The following is a 17,156-nucleotide window of genomic DNA, read 5'->3' as shown; positions in this document are numbered from 1 at the left end:
TAAGAAATACTCAAAAAAATAATTTTGACAGTACTTTTTCACCGACTTTTTGCTACTTTTTAAATTGCAAAGTGCTAAAAAGTGTTTTTAAATCGAAAATGAAAATGTATCTCCTAGGAGAAAACTCAGGAGAAAAAGTTAATTGTATATGGCCCAACATGTTTTGGGCATTGCCCTTCCACAGGTTTGCACGGAAGAGGATTCATTGTATTATTTATTTTTTCACAATCATGCCGCAGGAGGATTTATTTGTGACTGATGATGGGGGAGTGTGTGTGTGTGTGTGTGTGGGGGGGGGGGTAAGTTAGGAAGGTGGCTATGCATAAAGAACAGTCATAATGGAACTATAAAAAATAAGCCCAGAGTAAATGATTGCATGAAACAATGAGTTAGACTGCCATAAGCATATATAGACCTGAATATTAGTACCATATTTTTCAGACCATAAGACTCACTTTTTATCCCCCAAAAGTGTGTGTGTGTGGGGGGGGGGGGGGGAGTCAGTGCGTTATGGTCCAAATAATATAATTGAGACCAGCGCCTTGTATCCCCCACAAGTTTGGTATGCACCGTTGCATACTTACAGCTTGACCCTGTGTCCTCAGCTGTTCCCCTGTGTACTCTGCTGTCCCCCTGTCTGCTCCACTGTTCCCCTGTGTCTATCTGTGTCCCCCTCTGTCCTGCAGCTCCATACTATGCTGTGTCTTGGCGTGCAGCTTCAGTGTTCTATGGGGAAGAAGTCCGGTACCTTGCATTGCTGTGTTCTTACAAGAGCTTATGGTCTCGCAGGTGGGACCACGGCTCCGTCATTGTGGACAGTCACTGCTCTCCCTGAGCAGCAGTGACCTATCCGGTGTCGGTCTGCATCTTCCTTCAATGTTTAAGATAAGTCCAGGTAGGTCACTGCTACTCAGGGAGAGCAGTGATTGTCCCCAATAACAGAGCCATGGTCCCACCTGTGAGACTATTCACTCCAGCAGGTCTTTTTACTTAAATTTTTTACTTCATAACATAGTTGCCTCCTGTAGCAGTGCCCTCAAACTCCAACTCACCACCACTCAGCTTTCCACTTCTAATGACTAAAATCTTGCAGTCCAATAGGAAGTAATCAGAGACTTCAGCTGAGGCAGCCTGGCCAAATGGTGATGGCTGCAGTTGTTTAAATACATCCAAATTACAGTTATATTTATGAAATCCTGAGGATCCTAGGTGAATGCATAATTTGTAATTAAAGGGGGAAATAAGGTCTAGATGTGAAGTGCTTTAAAGAGGCACTTAAGTCATTAAAAAAAAAAAAAGAGTTTTACTCACCTGGGGCTTCCCTCAGCCCCCTGCAGCTGATCGGTGCCCTCGCTGTGTCTCTCTGATCCTCCCGTCCCCGCCGGCAACCACTTCCGGTTTCGCCGCCAGGACCTGGCAGGCAAAAGGCCGCAATAGCAGCATAGGGGGCGAAGAAATCCCCTTTGTTTACATGCGTACATCGCTGCGGTCTCCAGCAGCACTGTACGAGATTCGAGATCACCGGCCAATCAGAGGGGGGCTGATGCCTATGAGAGACGGAGAACAGGACGGATCGCCATCCTGTTCAATTCTTCAGGCGGAGCGGAGGAAGGAAGGAGAGGGAGGGGGGTGGCGGCAATGAGAGCTAAGGGGGGGGGGGGAGTGACAGCGGCAATCGGACCCCTCCAGCAGCATGTCCCCTTAGGGACAAAAATAGGAGGCGAGTCAGATCACCATACTTCTTAGCTGGGCTGTGCAGGAGGCTGAAAAGCCTGCACAGCCCACTACAGCAAAAAAGAGCCTGGGGGGGTTTAACACTGCGGTCATCAAGTGGTTAAATACCGCAGATAGTCTGTCCCCCCCCCCCACTCAAATTTAGAAGCAACCTTTTGTTTTCTATAGGCTGCCATCCCTCTGGGAATCGCAAGTGGAGACTCAGCCTTACTTTTAGACTGATGCATACTGTAGGTTATAAATGCTGACTACCTTTATAATTCGTGTGAATTATTATTATACTTATTCATAAAGTGACAATATATTACACAGAGCTGGTCTATAAATGTGGGGCTCAATGACAACCAATATTTCACTGAAGTCTATATTGTGTTAGATTTGTAGGGTTCCACTGTGCTGTGTAAATTTCTACAACCTTTTTAAATATTTATAATACAACTCTGCATTGTAAATGAATACATAGCAACATCTTACCGTGGACGGGAGGAAATGGTATTTACTGGCCACAAAATGTACGTCCTAAGAGATTTTTACTTTGCTGCAAAATTCTTGAAGTCACTTAAATTTTATCTGTGGTTTGGTCATAAAAGCACTGATTAACTCTCTCTTTGAAATGACTTTAGTAGCTATATAGTGCCAGAATAGTGATTGCAATGAGGACTAACTACATAGGAAAATAAATAATTATAACTGCATGATATGACTTCCGTTTTTGACTAGAGTTACTTTGTTTTTCACTTTTAAAGGAAAAAAAAATAATAATAATAAAAAAATATATATATATACCAAGGGATGAGAAGCACAAACCAAATTATATGCAATACTATGCAAAGCATGCACGCAGCCTGGAGATTCCCAGTCTCCATAAGAAATATATAAATACAGAAGGGCTGCAGCACACAACAGGAAAGCAGTGACATAGGAGAAAGGAAATTAAAAACACCTCACCTTCTACTAACTACTGACTGAACTATGAGCTCTGTATATATATATATATATATATATATATATATATATATATATATATATATATATATATATATATATATACATATATATATATATATATATATATATATATATATATATATATATATATATGTATATATATGTATATATATATATATATATATATATATATATATATATATATATATATATATATATATATATATATAATTTTGACAGTGATGTGTAGTATTATGTTTCCTCTAAAGATGTCAGTAGTTTTTGATGCCATCATGTAACCCATCAGGAGAGTGTCAAAGACAATGGCGGAGGCACACATAAGTAATTCTTTTGGACAATCTAGTCAGTGTTTATGCAGTGTAAGAATGGCAGCAATTTAAATATTCCCTTGAAAATCGATAGGTGAATTTTGATTGGACTGTTGTAAGCTCCACCAACTTCTCTGAATATTAATCCCAGCCACCCAGTGACCAATTGTGCCAAGTTTGCTAACCCTGTGATTAACAGTCGAAGAATGGGTGAAGTTTACATTTTCACGGTAAAAAAAACTGAGGGTTTTTTTTGCTGCGCCTACTTGTTATAACTGTGACACACGGTCACTAAATGACCAAGATTGTGAGCTTTGGGGTTCCTTGCATCAATAATGTGAGAATGGAAGCAGGTCATCAAGCAAAGAAATCTGTTGCAGGGTTGAGGCCTCTGCCATTAACAGTGTAAGAATGGCAGCAGTTTAACTATTGCATTTGAAAATCAATAAGGGCCTATTTTCACTACACGCAGATTGGATGCAGAATGGATGCAGAAAAACTGACTCCAATGAATGCCAATGGGCCTGTTTCCACTAAACGCAATTTTTCTGATGCAGATTTTCCCATAGGCATTCATTGGAGTCAGTTTTTTCTGCATTCATTCTGCATCAATTCTGCATCCAATCTGCGTGTAGTGGAAATAGGCCCTAAGTGAATTTTGATTGGCTGTTGTAGGCTCCACCCACTTTACTCAATATTAATCCCAGTCAACCAGTTACCAAGTGTGCCATTTTGGAAACCCTGTGATTGACAGTCTAAGAATGGCTGCAGATTACATTTTTCTATGTAAGATGAACTGTTGAAATTTGATGGACTGTTTTATACTCCACCCACTTTACCCAAATTTTCACCTTGGTTATCAAGTGATTAACTGTGCCAAGTTTGGGGACTTTTACATTTTTTCAGTTTAGGTGAATGGGTGAATTCTGATTGGCTGTTTGTGGTTCTGCTCAGGTGTGCAGGTAGTAAAGAATCTGTATACCAAGTGTCGTTGAAATTGATCAAGGTGTTTTCAAGGTGCTTTCCAGTGATATATATATACACACACACACACACACACACACACACACACACACACACACACACACACACACACACACGCATATATATACAGTATATATATATATATATATATATATATATATATATATATATATATATATATATATATATATACAGTATATATATATATATATATATATATATATATACATACATACAGTGGCTTGCAAAAGTATCCAGCCCCCTTGAAGCTTTCCACATTTTGTCACGTTACTGCCACAAACATGCATCAATTTTATTGGAATTCCACGTGAAATACCAATACAAAGTGGTGTACATGTGAGAAGTGGATCGAAAATCATACATGGGGTGTGCGTAATTATTCGGCCCCCTGAGTCAATACTTTGTAGAACCACCTTTTGCTGCAATTACAGCTGCCAGTCTTTTAGGGTATGTCTCTACCAGCTTTGCACATCTAGAGACTGAAATCCTTGCCCATTATTTTTTGCAAAACAGCTCCAGCTCAGTCAGATTAGATGGACAGAGTTTGTGAACAGCAGTTTTCGGATCTTGCCACAGATTCTCGATTGGATTTAGATCTGGACTTTGACTGGGCCATTCTAAAACATAGATATGTTTTGTTTTAAACCATTTCATTGTTGCCCTGGCTTTATGTTTAGGGTCATTGTCCTACTGGAAGGTGAACCTCCGCCCCAGTCTCAAGTCTTTTGCAGTCTCCAAGGGGTTTTCTTCCAAGTTTGCCCTGTATTTGGCTCCATCCATCTTCCCATCAACTCTGACCAGCTTCCCTGTCCCTGCTGAAGAGATGCACCCCCTGAGCATGATGCTGCCACCACCACAGTTGACAGTCGGGATGGTGTGTTCAGAGTGATGTGCAGTGTTAGTTTTCTGCCACACATAGCGTTTTGCATTTTGGCCAAGAAGTTCCATTTTGGTCTCATCTGACCGGAGCACCTTCTTCCACATGGTTGCTGTGTACCCCACATGGCTTGTGGCAAACTGCAAACGGGACTTCTTATGCTTTCTGTTAACAATGCCTTTCTTCTTGCCACTCTTCCATAAAGGTCAACTTTGTACAGTGCATGACTAATAGTTGTCCTATGTACAGAGTCTCCCACCTGAGCTGTAGATATCTGCAGCTCATCCAGAGTCACCATGGGCCTCTTGACTGCATTTCTGATCAGTGCTCTTCTTGTTTGGCCTGTGAGTTTAGGTGGATGGCCTTGTCTTGGTAGGTTTACAGTTGTGCCATACTCCTTACATTTCTGAATGATCGCTTGAAAAGTGCTCCTTGGGATGTTCAAGGCTTTGGAAATCTTTTTTTAGCCTAAGCCTGCTTTAAATTTCTCAATAACTTGATCCCTGACCTGTCTTGGACCTGTCTTGTGTGTTCTTTGGACTTCACGGTGTTGTTGTTCCCAATATTCTCTTAGATAACCTCTGAGGCCCTCACAGAGCAGCTGTATTTGTACTGACAGATTACACACAGGTGCACTCTATTTAGTTATTAGCACTCATCAGGCAATGTCTATAGGCAACTGACTGCACTCAGATCAAAAGGGGCCGAATAATTATGCACACACCACTTTGCAGTTATTGATTTGTAAAAAAAATGTTTGGACTCATGTATGATTTTCGTTCCACTTCTCATGTGTACACCACTTTGTGTTGGTCTTTCACGTGGAATTCCAATAAAATTGATTCATGTTTGTGGCAGTAATATGACAAAATGTGGAAAACTTCAAGGGGCCGAATACTTTTGCAACCCACTGTATATATATATATATGTGTATATATATATATATATATATATATATATATCCTTGTACTACTAAATCAGTGCTAAAATGACTATCATATGCTGGCAAATCTACTCCAGCTTCTGTATGCTAAGTTTTACAACAGTGACTAATAAAGAAATCTGGACGTTTTAAAGTACATTTAATTATTTGCTCACTGGAATAAATTTTAATGTATGTTTACTAACAATAGCCATGTTCTATCCTTTCAGAGGTGTGGAGAGATCTCGTTTGACAACCCAGACCAGAATGCCAAATGTGTGCGCATGCTAGGTAAGAGATTTTCATTTAAGGCGATTTATCTTGTCATAGTGCTTCTCCAGAAGGTTCCAGGCTAATGTAAATGACTCAAAGTTTAAGTTCTCCGTTTTCTTTCATGAAGTAGTGCTATTAAATACCAGCTTAGGGCAGAGATGTTTTCTTAGTCTTTCGGATGCACTCCGTGGTAGAGCTTGTATATGTATTCTCAGACTGTTAAGCTGTTAGAGGGTACATTTAGATTGAAGATTTAGTTAAGATTTTTGTGGACTGAAATACTCTTTCTAAAAAATGGTTTAAAAAAAAAAAAAAGTACACAAGATGTCAAAAATGAACCGGGCTTTAATAGTGATGTCAAAAGTGTGCTTTTTCATGTGTTTGGACGCTTGTGGAATATTGGGTTAGAAGATGTTTGTGGTTTGAATCCAACTCCCACAAGCCACGTGAAAATAGTTTCTTGGCATTCCCTATGCAGTAAGATGTGCAAGGACTTCCAGAGGAAGGAAAGTGTTGGCACCAAGCAATGAAGCAAACATTACAGACAGAGGAAGTACTTATTACTTGATCATATAGCCTGTCTTCTGCCAAAGACCTACATTCATCTAATATATATGAATATAAAGGAATAAAAGCCATTGGCATATTATTATTATTATTAGTAGTAGTAGTATTACTGTTACAAATAGCACAACCTCATGTTTATATAAGTTGGTACAGTTTCAAATGTGAAGAAAAATAGAATAATGTTGTTTGCAAATCATTTCAATCCTTTATTGAAAATAAATGTACAAAAACAACATATCTGATATTGAAACTGGGAAATGTTATTGTCTGATGAAAAATGTATGGTTATTTTGAATTTGAGGTCAGCAACATGTTTCAAAATGGAAGGAAAGGGGCAACAAAAGACGGGGAAAGTTGTGCACTGCTAATACAAAAAAGAAAAGAAACAGCTGGGAGGACTTATCCTGCCTAGACTAATTAACAAGGGGCCAGTGAGATGATGGGTATAAGAAGAGCATCCCAGTGGCTGAATTTCTGAAAAGTAAAGAGGAGTAGGTTTACACACTTTAAGGACCTTGTGAGCAATTGTGATAATACAGTGGAAGTACTTTTTGTGGAAAAAAAGGCTTAGGGGCCATTTCCACTGGCTGCATGCGACGATCATATCGCATCACATCCAGCCGCATCTAGCCACGGGTGACTTCCAGTTGTCTTCCGCAAGTCCGGACACGGCTGTCTGTTTTTGCTAAAGGGAATTGGATGCGTGCAGCAGATATCTGCAGCATGCCATCCATAATTTCCCCAGGTCACAACGCAAATGAAAATAGGATGAAATGGAAACTACTCCATTGACATGCATTGGCTTCAGGTTTGATGCAATGCGAATTCGCGGCTAGTGGAAATGGGCCCTAAAACAAATGACAAATATGTAAAATAGGCCAAGAACCTTAACCACTTGCCAACCATGACACGCCGATGGGTGTGGATGCGGCGGCAGCACCAGGACCGCCTAAGGCCAAGGACCTTAACCACTTGCCGACCGTGAAACGCCGATGGGTGTGGATGCGGCGGCAGCACCAGGACAGCCTAAGGCCGATCGCCTGCAAAATACGCCCCAAGGACCTTACACCGATCAGAGCATCCCCGCTCTGATGACGGAGCTCCGCGCTGCCTTCAGTCTCCCAGCGGCGATTGCCGCTAGGAGACTGCTAGACAGCAAAACCGCCATCTTTTATTGCTGTACAGCGCTGCAATCTGGGGACTGGGGACAGCTGTGTGACACGGTATTACAATTGATTTTGATCAATCATATTTGCATACAAAGTGTAACAAAATTTGCATCATCTAGGTATCGTCAATGATATGGAAAGAATTCTGAGTTGATACAGAACAGTGCAAAAAGTTTATGCTAGTTTTTTACAGCATGAAAATGTATTGAATTGAACCAATGTGGAATTTGATTGGTCCATTTTCAAGCTGCACACATTTGCATAACATATTTGTACAATCCTGCCTCAACTTTGCAATTAAAACATACTCTTGAAAAATAAACCTTTATGAGGAATCTATTGGACGACAGTGACAGCCTGATCATTACTCCAAATAAGTTTATTTACTGACTGAATTTAAATACCCCTATGTAATTTTAAACTAATACCAATTGAATCTATTGGTTGCACTTAACATAACAGGAAGAATAGTAAGAGGAAATTAGTGGGCTATAGGTACAGGCTAACTGAGGAACTGCATCATAATAAACAAGGTATATACTATACACTGGTATAAATCTGCCTGTACAGGATATATGTAGACCTTATTATTTAATCCATGCTGCTTGAAGTATGGGATTATATTATACCAGGAGATTTGTGTTATAGCTCACAGAAGTGCATAAATCTTAAAGAGAACTCGAGGTGGGATTTAATGATGTTAGTGGGGCACAGAGGCTGGTTGTGCACACTATCACCAGCCTCTGTTGCCCTATGGTGTGCCCCCAGGACCCCCCTGCGCTCTGCTATCCCCAGCACCGTGCTAGCGACACACAGCGTGTCGCCAACAGGCTGTTTACCTGTGACTGTCTGTCAGCGCCGCTCCCCCGCCTCCTCTGTATTGGCGCTACCCGCCCACGTCCCTTCCCTCCAATCAGCGGGAGGGAAGGGACGTGGGCGGGTAGCGCCGATACAGAGGAGGCGGGGGAGCGGCGCTGACAGACAGTCACAGGTAAACAGCCTGTTGGCGACACGCTGTGTGTTGCTAGCAGGGCGCTGGGGATAGCAGAGTGCAGGGGGGTCCTGGGGGCACACCATAGGGCAACAGAGGCTGGTGATAGTGTGCACAACCAGCCTCTGTGCCCCACTAACATCATTAAATCCCACCTCGAGTTCTCATTAAGTGTTAAGTACTTCAATGTACGTTTTGATAATTCTAACAGATATACGACATTTTTACAGTGGCTTGCAAAAGTATTCGGCCCTCTTGAAGTTTTCCACATTTTGTCATATTACTGCCACAAACATGAATCAATTTTATTGGAATTCCACGTGAAAGACCAATACAAAGTGGTGTACACGTGAGAAGTGGAACAAAAATTATACATGATTCCAAACATTTAAAAAAACAAACAAACAAACAAACTGCAAAGTGGGGTGTGCGTAATTATTCAGCCCCCTGAGTCAATACTTTGTAGAACCACCTTTTGCTGCAATTACAGCTGCCAGTCCTTTAGGGTATGTCTCTACCAGCTTTGCATATCTAGAGACTGAAACGCTTGCCCATTCTTCTTTGCAAAACAGCTCCAGCTCAGTCAGAATAGATGGACAGCGTTTGTGAACAGCAGTTTTCAGATCTTGCCACAGATTCTCGATTGGATTTAGATCTGGACTTTGACTGGGCCATTCTAACACATGGATATGTTTTGTTTTAAACCATTCCATTGTTGCCCTGGCTTTATGTTTAGGGTCGTTGTCCTGCTGGAAGGTGAACCTCCGCCCCAGTCTCAAGTCTTTTGCAGACTCCAAGAGGTTTTCTTCCAAGATTGCCCTGTATTTGGCTCCATCTATCTTCCCATCAACTCTGACCAGCTTCCTTGTCCCTGCTGAAGAGAAACACCCCCAGAGCATGATGCTGCCACCATCATATTTGACAGTGGGGATGGTGTGTTCTGAGTGATGTGCAGTGCTAGTTTTCCGCTACACATAGTGTTTTGCATTTTGGCCAAAAAGTTCCATTTTGGTCTGACCAGAGCACCTTCTTCCACATGTTTGCTGTGTCCCCCACATGGCTTGTGGCAAACTGCAAACGGGACTTCTTATGCTATTCTGTTAACAATGGCTTTCTTCTTGCCACTCTTCCATAAAGGCTAACTTTGTGCAGTGCACGACTTATAGATGTCCTATGGACAGATTCCCCCACCTGAGCTGTAGATCTCTGCAGCTTGTCCAGAGTCACCATGGGCCTCTTGATTGCATTTCTGATCAGCGCTCTTCTTGTTCGGCCTGTGAGTTTAGGTGGACGGCCTTGTCTTGGTAGGTTTACAGTTGTGCCATACTCCTTCCATTTCTTAATGATCACTTGAACAGTGCTCCTTGGGAGCTTTTAAAGGCACAGAAGCCCATATGCCTTTAACTGTACCATGCAGCAGATGCCACACTTTAGGTCACACCCATTTGATGAAGAAATTAATACAATTTAAAGAAGTAGTAGTGGTCAGATACAAAAAAACCCAAAACATTACATGAGTCACATATTACATTGCAGCAACATGCACAAGTAATTGTGCACATTTTTACTGCCCTTCCTTGTGAAATCTCTTACATTAGAGGTGATGGTGGACAGACACAAAAGGTGATCAGTGGATTGCAGTTTGGTGCAATCTTGCAAATGTGGGTGCAATTTATATGCAAATGAAAATTGACCAATCAAATGCATTGCAGTTGATTTTGATCAAACACATTTGCATACAAAGTGTAACAATATTTGCATCATCTAGGTATCGTCAATGATATGGAAATACATTCTGAGTTGATACAGAACTATGCTATAAGTTTATGCTAGTTTTTTACAGCATGAAAATGTATTGAATTGAACCAATGTGGAATTTGATTGGTCCATTTTCAAGCTGCACACATTTGCATAACACATTTGTACAATCCTGCCTCAACTTTGCAATTAAAACATACTCTTGAGAAAGAAACCTTTATGAGGAATCTATTGGACGACAGTGACAGCCTGATCATCATTCCAAATAAGTTTATTTACAGACTGAATTTAAATACCCCATATGCAATTTTAAACTAATACCAATTGAATCTATTGGTTGCACTTAACATAACAGGAAGAATAGTAAGAGGAACTTTGTGGGCTATAGGTACAGGCTAACTGAAGAACTGCATCATAATAAACAAGGTATACTATACACTGGTATAAATCTGCCTGTACAGGATATATGTAGACCTTATTATTTAATCCATGCTGCTTGAAGTATGGGATTATATTATAACGGGAGATTTGTGTAGAGGCGTAGCTAGGGTTTTCAGCGCCCGGGGACAAAGACTATTAATGCGCCCCCTAAGGTGAAGGGTCGTGACCAAATGTGGGCGTGGTTATGGGTGCTCCACATTTGGTCACGCCCCTTCAAATGTACATGGAGGTTAGCAGGCTCACGCTCACCCACCCTCCCTCAGTATGTACCTTCCAGCATGTTCCAAGACAAATTCAGCAATCATGAGCCCCCCCATCAAGACAAATTTCGCAATCATGAGCAAACATGAGGCCCCCAACATGACCAACTCAGCAATCATGAGGCCCCCAACAAGACAAATTTAGCAATCCTGAGGCCCCCAACAAGACAAATTCAGCAATTATGAGGCCCCTAACAAGACAAATTCAGCAATCATGAGGCCCCTAACAAGACAAATTCAGCGATCTTGAGGCCCCCAACAAATCATGAGGCCCCCAACAAGACAAATTCAGTAACCATGAGGTCCCCAACAAGACAAATTCAGCAGTCATGAGGCACATAAATAGACAGCATTTCACATAAATAGGCAGAATGCCCCCTTAATATGGTAGACACCTCTCACCTGGCAGCAGTTCCCCAAAATACACTCAATCTGACAGCAGTGCTTCCCCAAAAATAGGTAGCCCCAGGTCTATAGGTGTCCCCAGAATAGGTGGCCAGCAGTATAGATGTCACCAGAACAGGTAGCCAGGGGTAGAGATGTCAACAGAACAGGTAGCCAGGGGTATATGTGCCCAGTATATGTAGGCAGGGGTATGTGTCCCCAGTATATGTAGCCAGGGGTATATGTGCCCAGTATATATAGTCAGGGGTATATGTGCCCAGTATATATAGCCAGGGGTATACAATATGTGCCCAGTATATGTAGCCAGGGGTATATGTGTCCAGTATATGTAGTCAGGGTTATATGTGCCCAGTATATGTAGCCGGGGTATAATATGTGCCCAGTATATATAGTCAGGGGTATATGTGCCCAGTATATGTAGCCAGGGGTATATGTGCCCAGTATATGTAGCCAGGGGTATATGTACCCAGTATATGTAGTTAGGGGTATATGTGCCCAGTATATGTAGGCAGGGGTATATGTGCCCAGAGTAGGTAGCCAGGGGTATATGTGCCCAGAGTAGGTAGCCAGGGGTATATGCCCAGTATATGTAGTTAGGGGTATATGTGCCCAATATATGTAGGCAGGGGTATATGTGCCCAGAGTAGGTAGCCAGGGGTATATGTGCCCAGAGTAGGTAGCCAGGGGTATATGTGCCCAGAGTAGGTAGCCAGGGGTATATGTGCCCAGAGTAGGTAGCCAGGGGTATATGCCCAGTATATGTAGTTAGGGGTATATGTGCCCAATATATGTAGCCAGGGGTATATGTGCCTAATATATGTAGGCAGGGGTATATGTGCCCAGAGTAGGTAGCCAGGGGTAAATGTGCCCAGAGTAGGTAGCCAGGGGTATATGTGCCCAGAGTAGGTAGCCAGGTCAGGCGTCCCCCTCCACAGCAGGAGGGGAGCAGCGCAGAGAAGAGGAAGAGCTGCTCTCCCTCCCTCGCTCTCCCCTCCAATGTCCGGGTGGCTGGCAGCGGCGGGCGGAACTTACCTCCGTCTCGTCGCAGCGCCGGATGGATCTGCCGCTACTCTCTGGTCTAGTCCAGACCAGAGCAGCGGCTGCGCACCCGAACTTCCGGCCGGCGCTGGAGCGAGACGGAGGTGAGTTCTGCCCGCCGCTGCCAGCCACCCGGACATTGGAGGGGAGAGCGAGGGAGGGAGAGCACCTAAGGGGAGGGAAGGAGGGGGGAGATGGCCCCCCTTCCCCATCGTCCGCACAGCTCTCCCTCTTCTCTGCACTGCTCCCCTCACCCCCCGCAAAAAAAAAAAAAAAACCCGAAGCTCAGCTGGGCGCCCTTGGGGACCAGGCGCCCCGGGGCACTTGTCCTACCCCGACCCCCCCTAGCTCCGCGCCTGGCATTTGTGTTATAGCTCACAGAAGTGCATAAATATTAAGTTCAATGTACGTTTGATAATTCTAACAGATATAGGAATGTTTATGCTGTGCTATTTCTGTCCTGTCATTGATTTTACATAGAGGTCCTTCTGTGATTTATGAATTCAGAATTAATTCATAAAAATAGTATTTGCTTGAGCATTTGTTGTGTAATTCTTTGCTTCTGATTATTTGCATTACTGGCAGATGTTTTTTTATTTGATGACTACTTGTTAATATCCCCAGCTAATATTTTTAATGGGGTTTTTGTTGTTTTGGGTGATATTCTGAGGTGCATGGAACTATTGAGAATATTCTTCTACTACTTATTATATATGACTGTGTGTGTTTTCATGGGAATTATATTTATTAAATTGCACATGATTATTTATGTTGCATTGTTGTACTGATTTATGTTGTATTGATGACGAATACACCTATGATTGAGCAAAATGTTCCATTAGTCTGTACTATAGATTAGGAAAACAAGGATAAATAAATGACCATTTAGACAGCATGTGTGCAAAGAAAATGGGACATTATTGGGTTGAATAGCTATACTGAGAAGGGGCATTGCTGCTGTGATTCTGTGCACTGGCCCTGGATCTCTTTCCCTAATGCTCTCTTCCCTTAAAGGACCACTATTGCGAAAAATGTTTAATACGTAAAACACATAAATAAAAAGTAAATTTCTCCCAGAGTAAAGTGTGCTATAAATTACTTTTCTCCTATGTTGCTGTCACTTACAGTAGGTAGTAGAAATCTGACAGAACTAACAGGTTTTGGACTAGCCCATCTTCTCATGGGGGATTCTCAGGGTGTTCCTTATTTTCAAAAGCGCTTCGTGAACGGCAGTTGCTCACTCCAACTGCCATAATAGGGTACAAACAGGTAGGGGGTGCAGCCTGCCTCTTTGTATAAATCTTTTCCAGGGAGTGCTTTTGTAAAGAACACTGTTAATACTGAGAACCCCCGTGAAGAGATGGACTTATCAAAAACCTGTCAGTTCCGGTCAGATTTCTATTTCCTATCATAAGTGACAGCAACACTGGAGAAAAGTAATTTATAGCTTATTTTACTCTGGAAGAAACATACTACTTTTTTGTATGTATTTGTATGTATTTATACCTATGTATTTATAGTATATCACCTCAAATAGTCAAACTGAATTGGAAGTGTTTGCACATGTGCTTAGAGCATACATTTGGCGTAATACAGTCCCTGAAATTGTGATTTGATTGACTTACATGTATGAAGAAGTCACTGCAGAAGGACACAAGAATGCAGAGATAAAAATGTGGACTGGATACATTTATTTCAATGGATGCTGTAACTCCTGGCTGGGAAGCATAATTCTGCTTGTTTTAAAAGGTATAGGTAACTGAGGATTGACTGGTGATTTCACTAAGATTATGCATATTTTTTAATATTGAAAGTGATCTTAAACATTAACAAGAGAAGACTAAGTAATTTTTACATGTTAAGATTTATATTCTTGATCTATTGCTACACACAAGAGGCTTTCACACACTCTGTCTCTGCCACTCTAGTGCCACATTCATTTGTCATTTTTGTGAAGTAGCTTTAAGGTGTTTGACAAATCAGGCTTATAATTACTTCAAATGTTAATAAAATAAAAATAATAAATAATATATAGGTTAATAAAATAAAAATAGAGAAGGTTAATACATTAAAATAAATAAAAAAAAACACATAACCCTCAGCTATATCTCTTGAAAAGTAAACAATATTTTAGTATTTCAAGGCATTAGGGTAATAAGGTAATGCATGCTAAGTTTATATATAACTATTAAGCCCTCCAATAATATACTGGGGTGTTTAGTCTGCCTCAGTTTCTGCTATATTTTTTCTGTAGCTAAAGAAAGTGATACCTACATACAGAAAGTACCCCTACCTATAAATCTTGAGTATTTACCTTAACGTGGACCTGAACTCTTGCCCTGGGCAGAAGGAAAACATAGAGAAATGCACCCTGTATGTATTTAGAGAGTTTAGCTGTCTAGTTCCCCCTCATTTGTGTGTAATCACTAGTTGTAATTTGACCCCCCACCCCCCTGTCACATGACTGCCTATGGCAGATAAGCCTATTTGAAAGCACAGGCAGTAAACTATATGTCTGCTTCCATAAATCAGAAAGTAGAAACCGTGCAGATTTATTTTAAGATATGTATTAGCTGTAACAAAGAAATGTTATTTGTTTAAAGGTTAATAGGCTCTATTGTGAGCTCCTCTGAGGGACAGTTAGTGACAAGACAATACACTCTGTACAGCGCTGCGTAATATGTCGGCACTATATAAATACTTAAATAAATATTCACAATGGGCCGTTCGGTAAAATCATTTTGGTCGGAAAAATACCTCATTTGGTATTTTACACTTTTTTCCCCCCCAAATTCACTAAAGTTTTCCCCCATGAGGCAGAAGTTTGGTAATTTACTGAACTCATTTATGATATCATAATTATGCCTCAGTGTCACTTACAAGCCTTCTAGCAGGACAGCATGCAGGCAGGGAGCTGTGTGTGTGACTCTGAAGATTTCTGTCCTGTGCATCCCAGGCATCCCTTTAGATGTGCTGCAGCTACCAGGGGGAGCTTGTCTGTATGCTAGAATACAGATTTTACACATCTAAAGAGATGCAGGAAATCCCTCAGAATTGTCAGCTTCCTCTGCTTTGATACACTGAAAGACCCACCTGATACCCCTTTGCATCGAATCACAGTGAGAAACAGGTTGTGTGGCTCTCCCCAAAGGCTGTCTGTCAAATCCACTGCACAGAGAAAGCATGGGGAAAGCGAGTTATCAGCTGCTGTGAGCTGGAGAAAAATACTGAACACTTTTGCCCGATAAATGAAATGCGGAAATCTTTGTGAATTGACATTTCCTGAGATAATTACCGCACAAGCCGGTAATTTGCCTCACTAGTCGGGAACTCTGATTTTCTGTACGGTGATAGGTTTAGTGAATTGTAATTTGGGAAGGTGATTGGTAAAATCAGCTGTTTTGAGCATTACCGAATGCGGTAATGCTTTGTGAATAGAGCCCATTATGCTGTTGTGTATCTTTTAGAGCAGAGAGGACATTCTCAGTTCCGGTCCGCTTTAACTCACTAGAAATTAGGAGTACATTAGTCCAAAAGATCAAGCAACTAGCAGAAAAGCTGTATTTGTACCTGAATTTTCTCTTCATCTTAATTTAATGAGAACATCCACAGGCTATTGGGAATAAGAAATAAAAATCTGAATCTTAGAAAAAATATTGTTTATGAGCCAAACTTAATGTGATAATTGTACTATGGGTGCTTGTTGAATCATGTGCATGTTGTAACTTAAATCCTACTAGGGAAAATGTTATGTTTAGCCAAGTACTGTAACTGATATTCGGCTTATGCTGAAATAGTTATTGTCAAACTGGACTTGGAGCTGCTCTTGTTAGCGTCACTTAACCACTTCATGTTCATGCAACCTGGTGTTCAATTGTTAATCACAATGTAGACTAATTGATATTCCTCTTGTATTGATGTAGTAAAAGTATAACACAATTGAATTATATTGGTTGTTTTTTGTTAACCACTTTTTAATTGTTCTAACTAAAGTTCAGCGAGTTTTCAATTGACTCTTTGTTTTTTTCTTGTTTATCTAAGGGGAATCCTCTAGGAAGGCCTTGAGGTAGCCATACACTGGTCGATTTGCCATTAGATCGACCAGCTGACAGATCCCTATCTGATCGACTCTGATCAGAGAGGGATCGTATGGCTGCCTTTACTGCAAACAGATTGTGAATCGATTTCAGCCTGAAACCGATCACAATCTGTGGAGCCGCCGCTGCCGCCTGTGTCCCCCCCCCCCCCCCGCATACATTGCCTGACGCTGGCTCCCGGGCATCTTCTCCGCATCTTCTCCGCGCTGCACCCGCTCCATCCCGGCGCTTCCTGTGTCACTCCGTGACCAGGAAGTTCAAATAGAGCGCCCTCTATTTGAACTTCCTGGTCACTGCAGTGACACAGGAAGCGCCGGGATGGAGCAGGTGCAGCGCGGAGAA

At 41.6% G+C, this 17,156-nt stretch overlaps 1 protein-coding gene across 5 annotated transcripts in view; it reads left to right on the top strand.

The window, feature by feature from the left end:
• PDE7B (phosphodiesterase 7B) overlaps positions 1-17,156 on the top strand; it is a 514,887-nt gene that overhangs the window by 150,045 nt on the left and 347,686 nt on the right. For 2 of the 5 annotated variants that reach the window (XM_068231626.1, XM_068231628.1), the window contains 2 exons: positions 6,046-6,106; positions 14,353-14,466. In XM_068231626.1, coding sequence (XP_068087727.1) covers positions 6,046-6,106; positions 14,353-14,466 — 175 coding nt within the window. The remainder of the gene's footprint in view (positions 1-6,045; positions 6,107-14,352; positions 14,467-17,156) is intronic. The other 3 variants (XM_068231629.1, XM_068231630.1, XM_068231627.1) reach the window with 2 other exon arrangements.

Source organism: Hyperolius riggenbachi, chromosome 4 (genome assembly GCF_040937935.1).
Source record: "Hyperolius riggenbachi isolate aHypRig1 chromosome 4, aHypRig1.pri, whole genome shotgun sequence".
NCBI classification, from domain to species: domain Eukaryota; kingdom Metazoa; phylum Chordata; class Amphibia; order Anura; family Hyperoliidae; genus Hyperolius; species Hyperolius riggenbachi.
The sequence above is the reverse complement of the archived record's forward strand: the minus strand, read 5'-3'. Positions and strand labels throughout refer to the sequence as shown.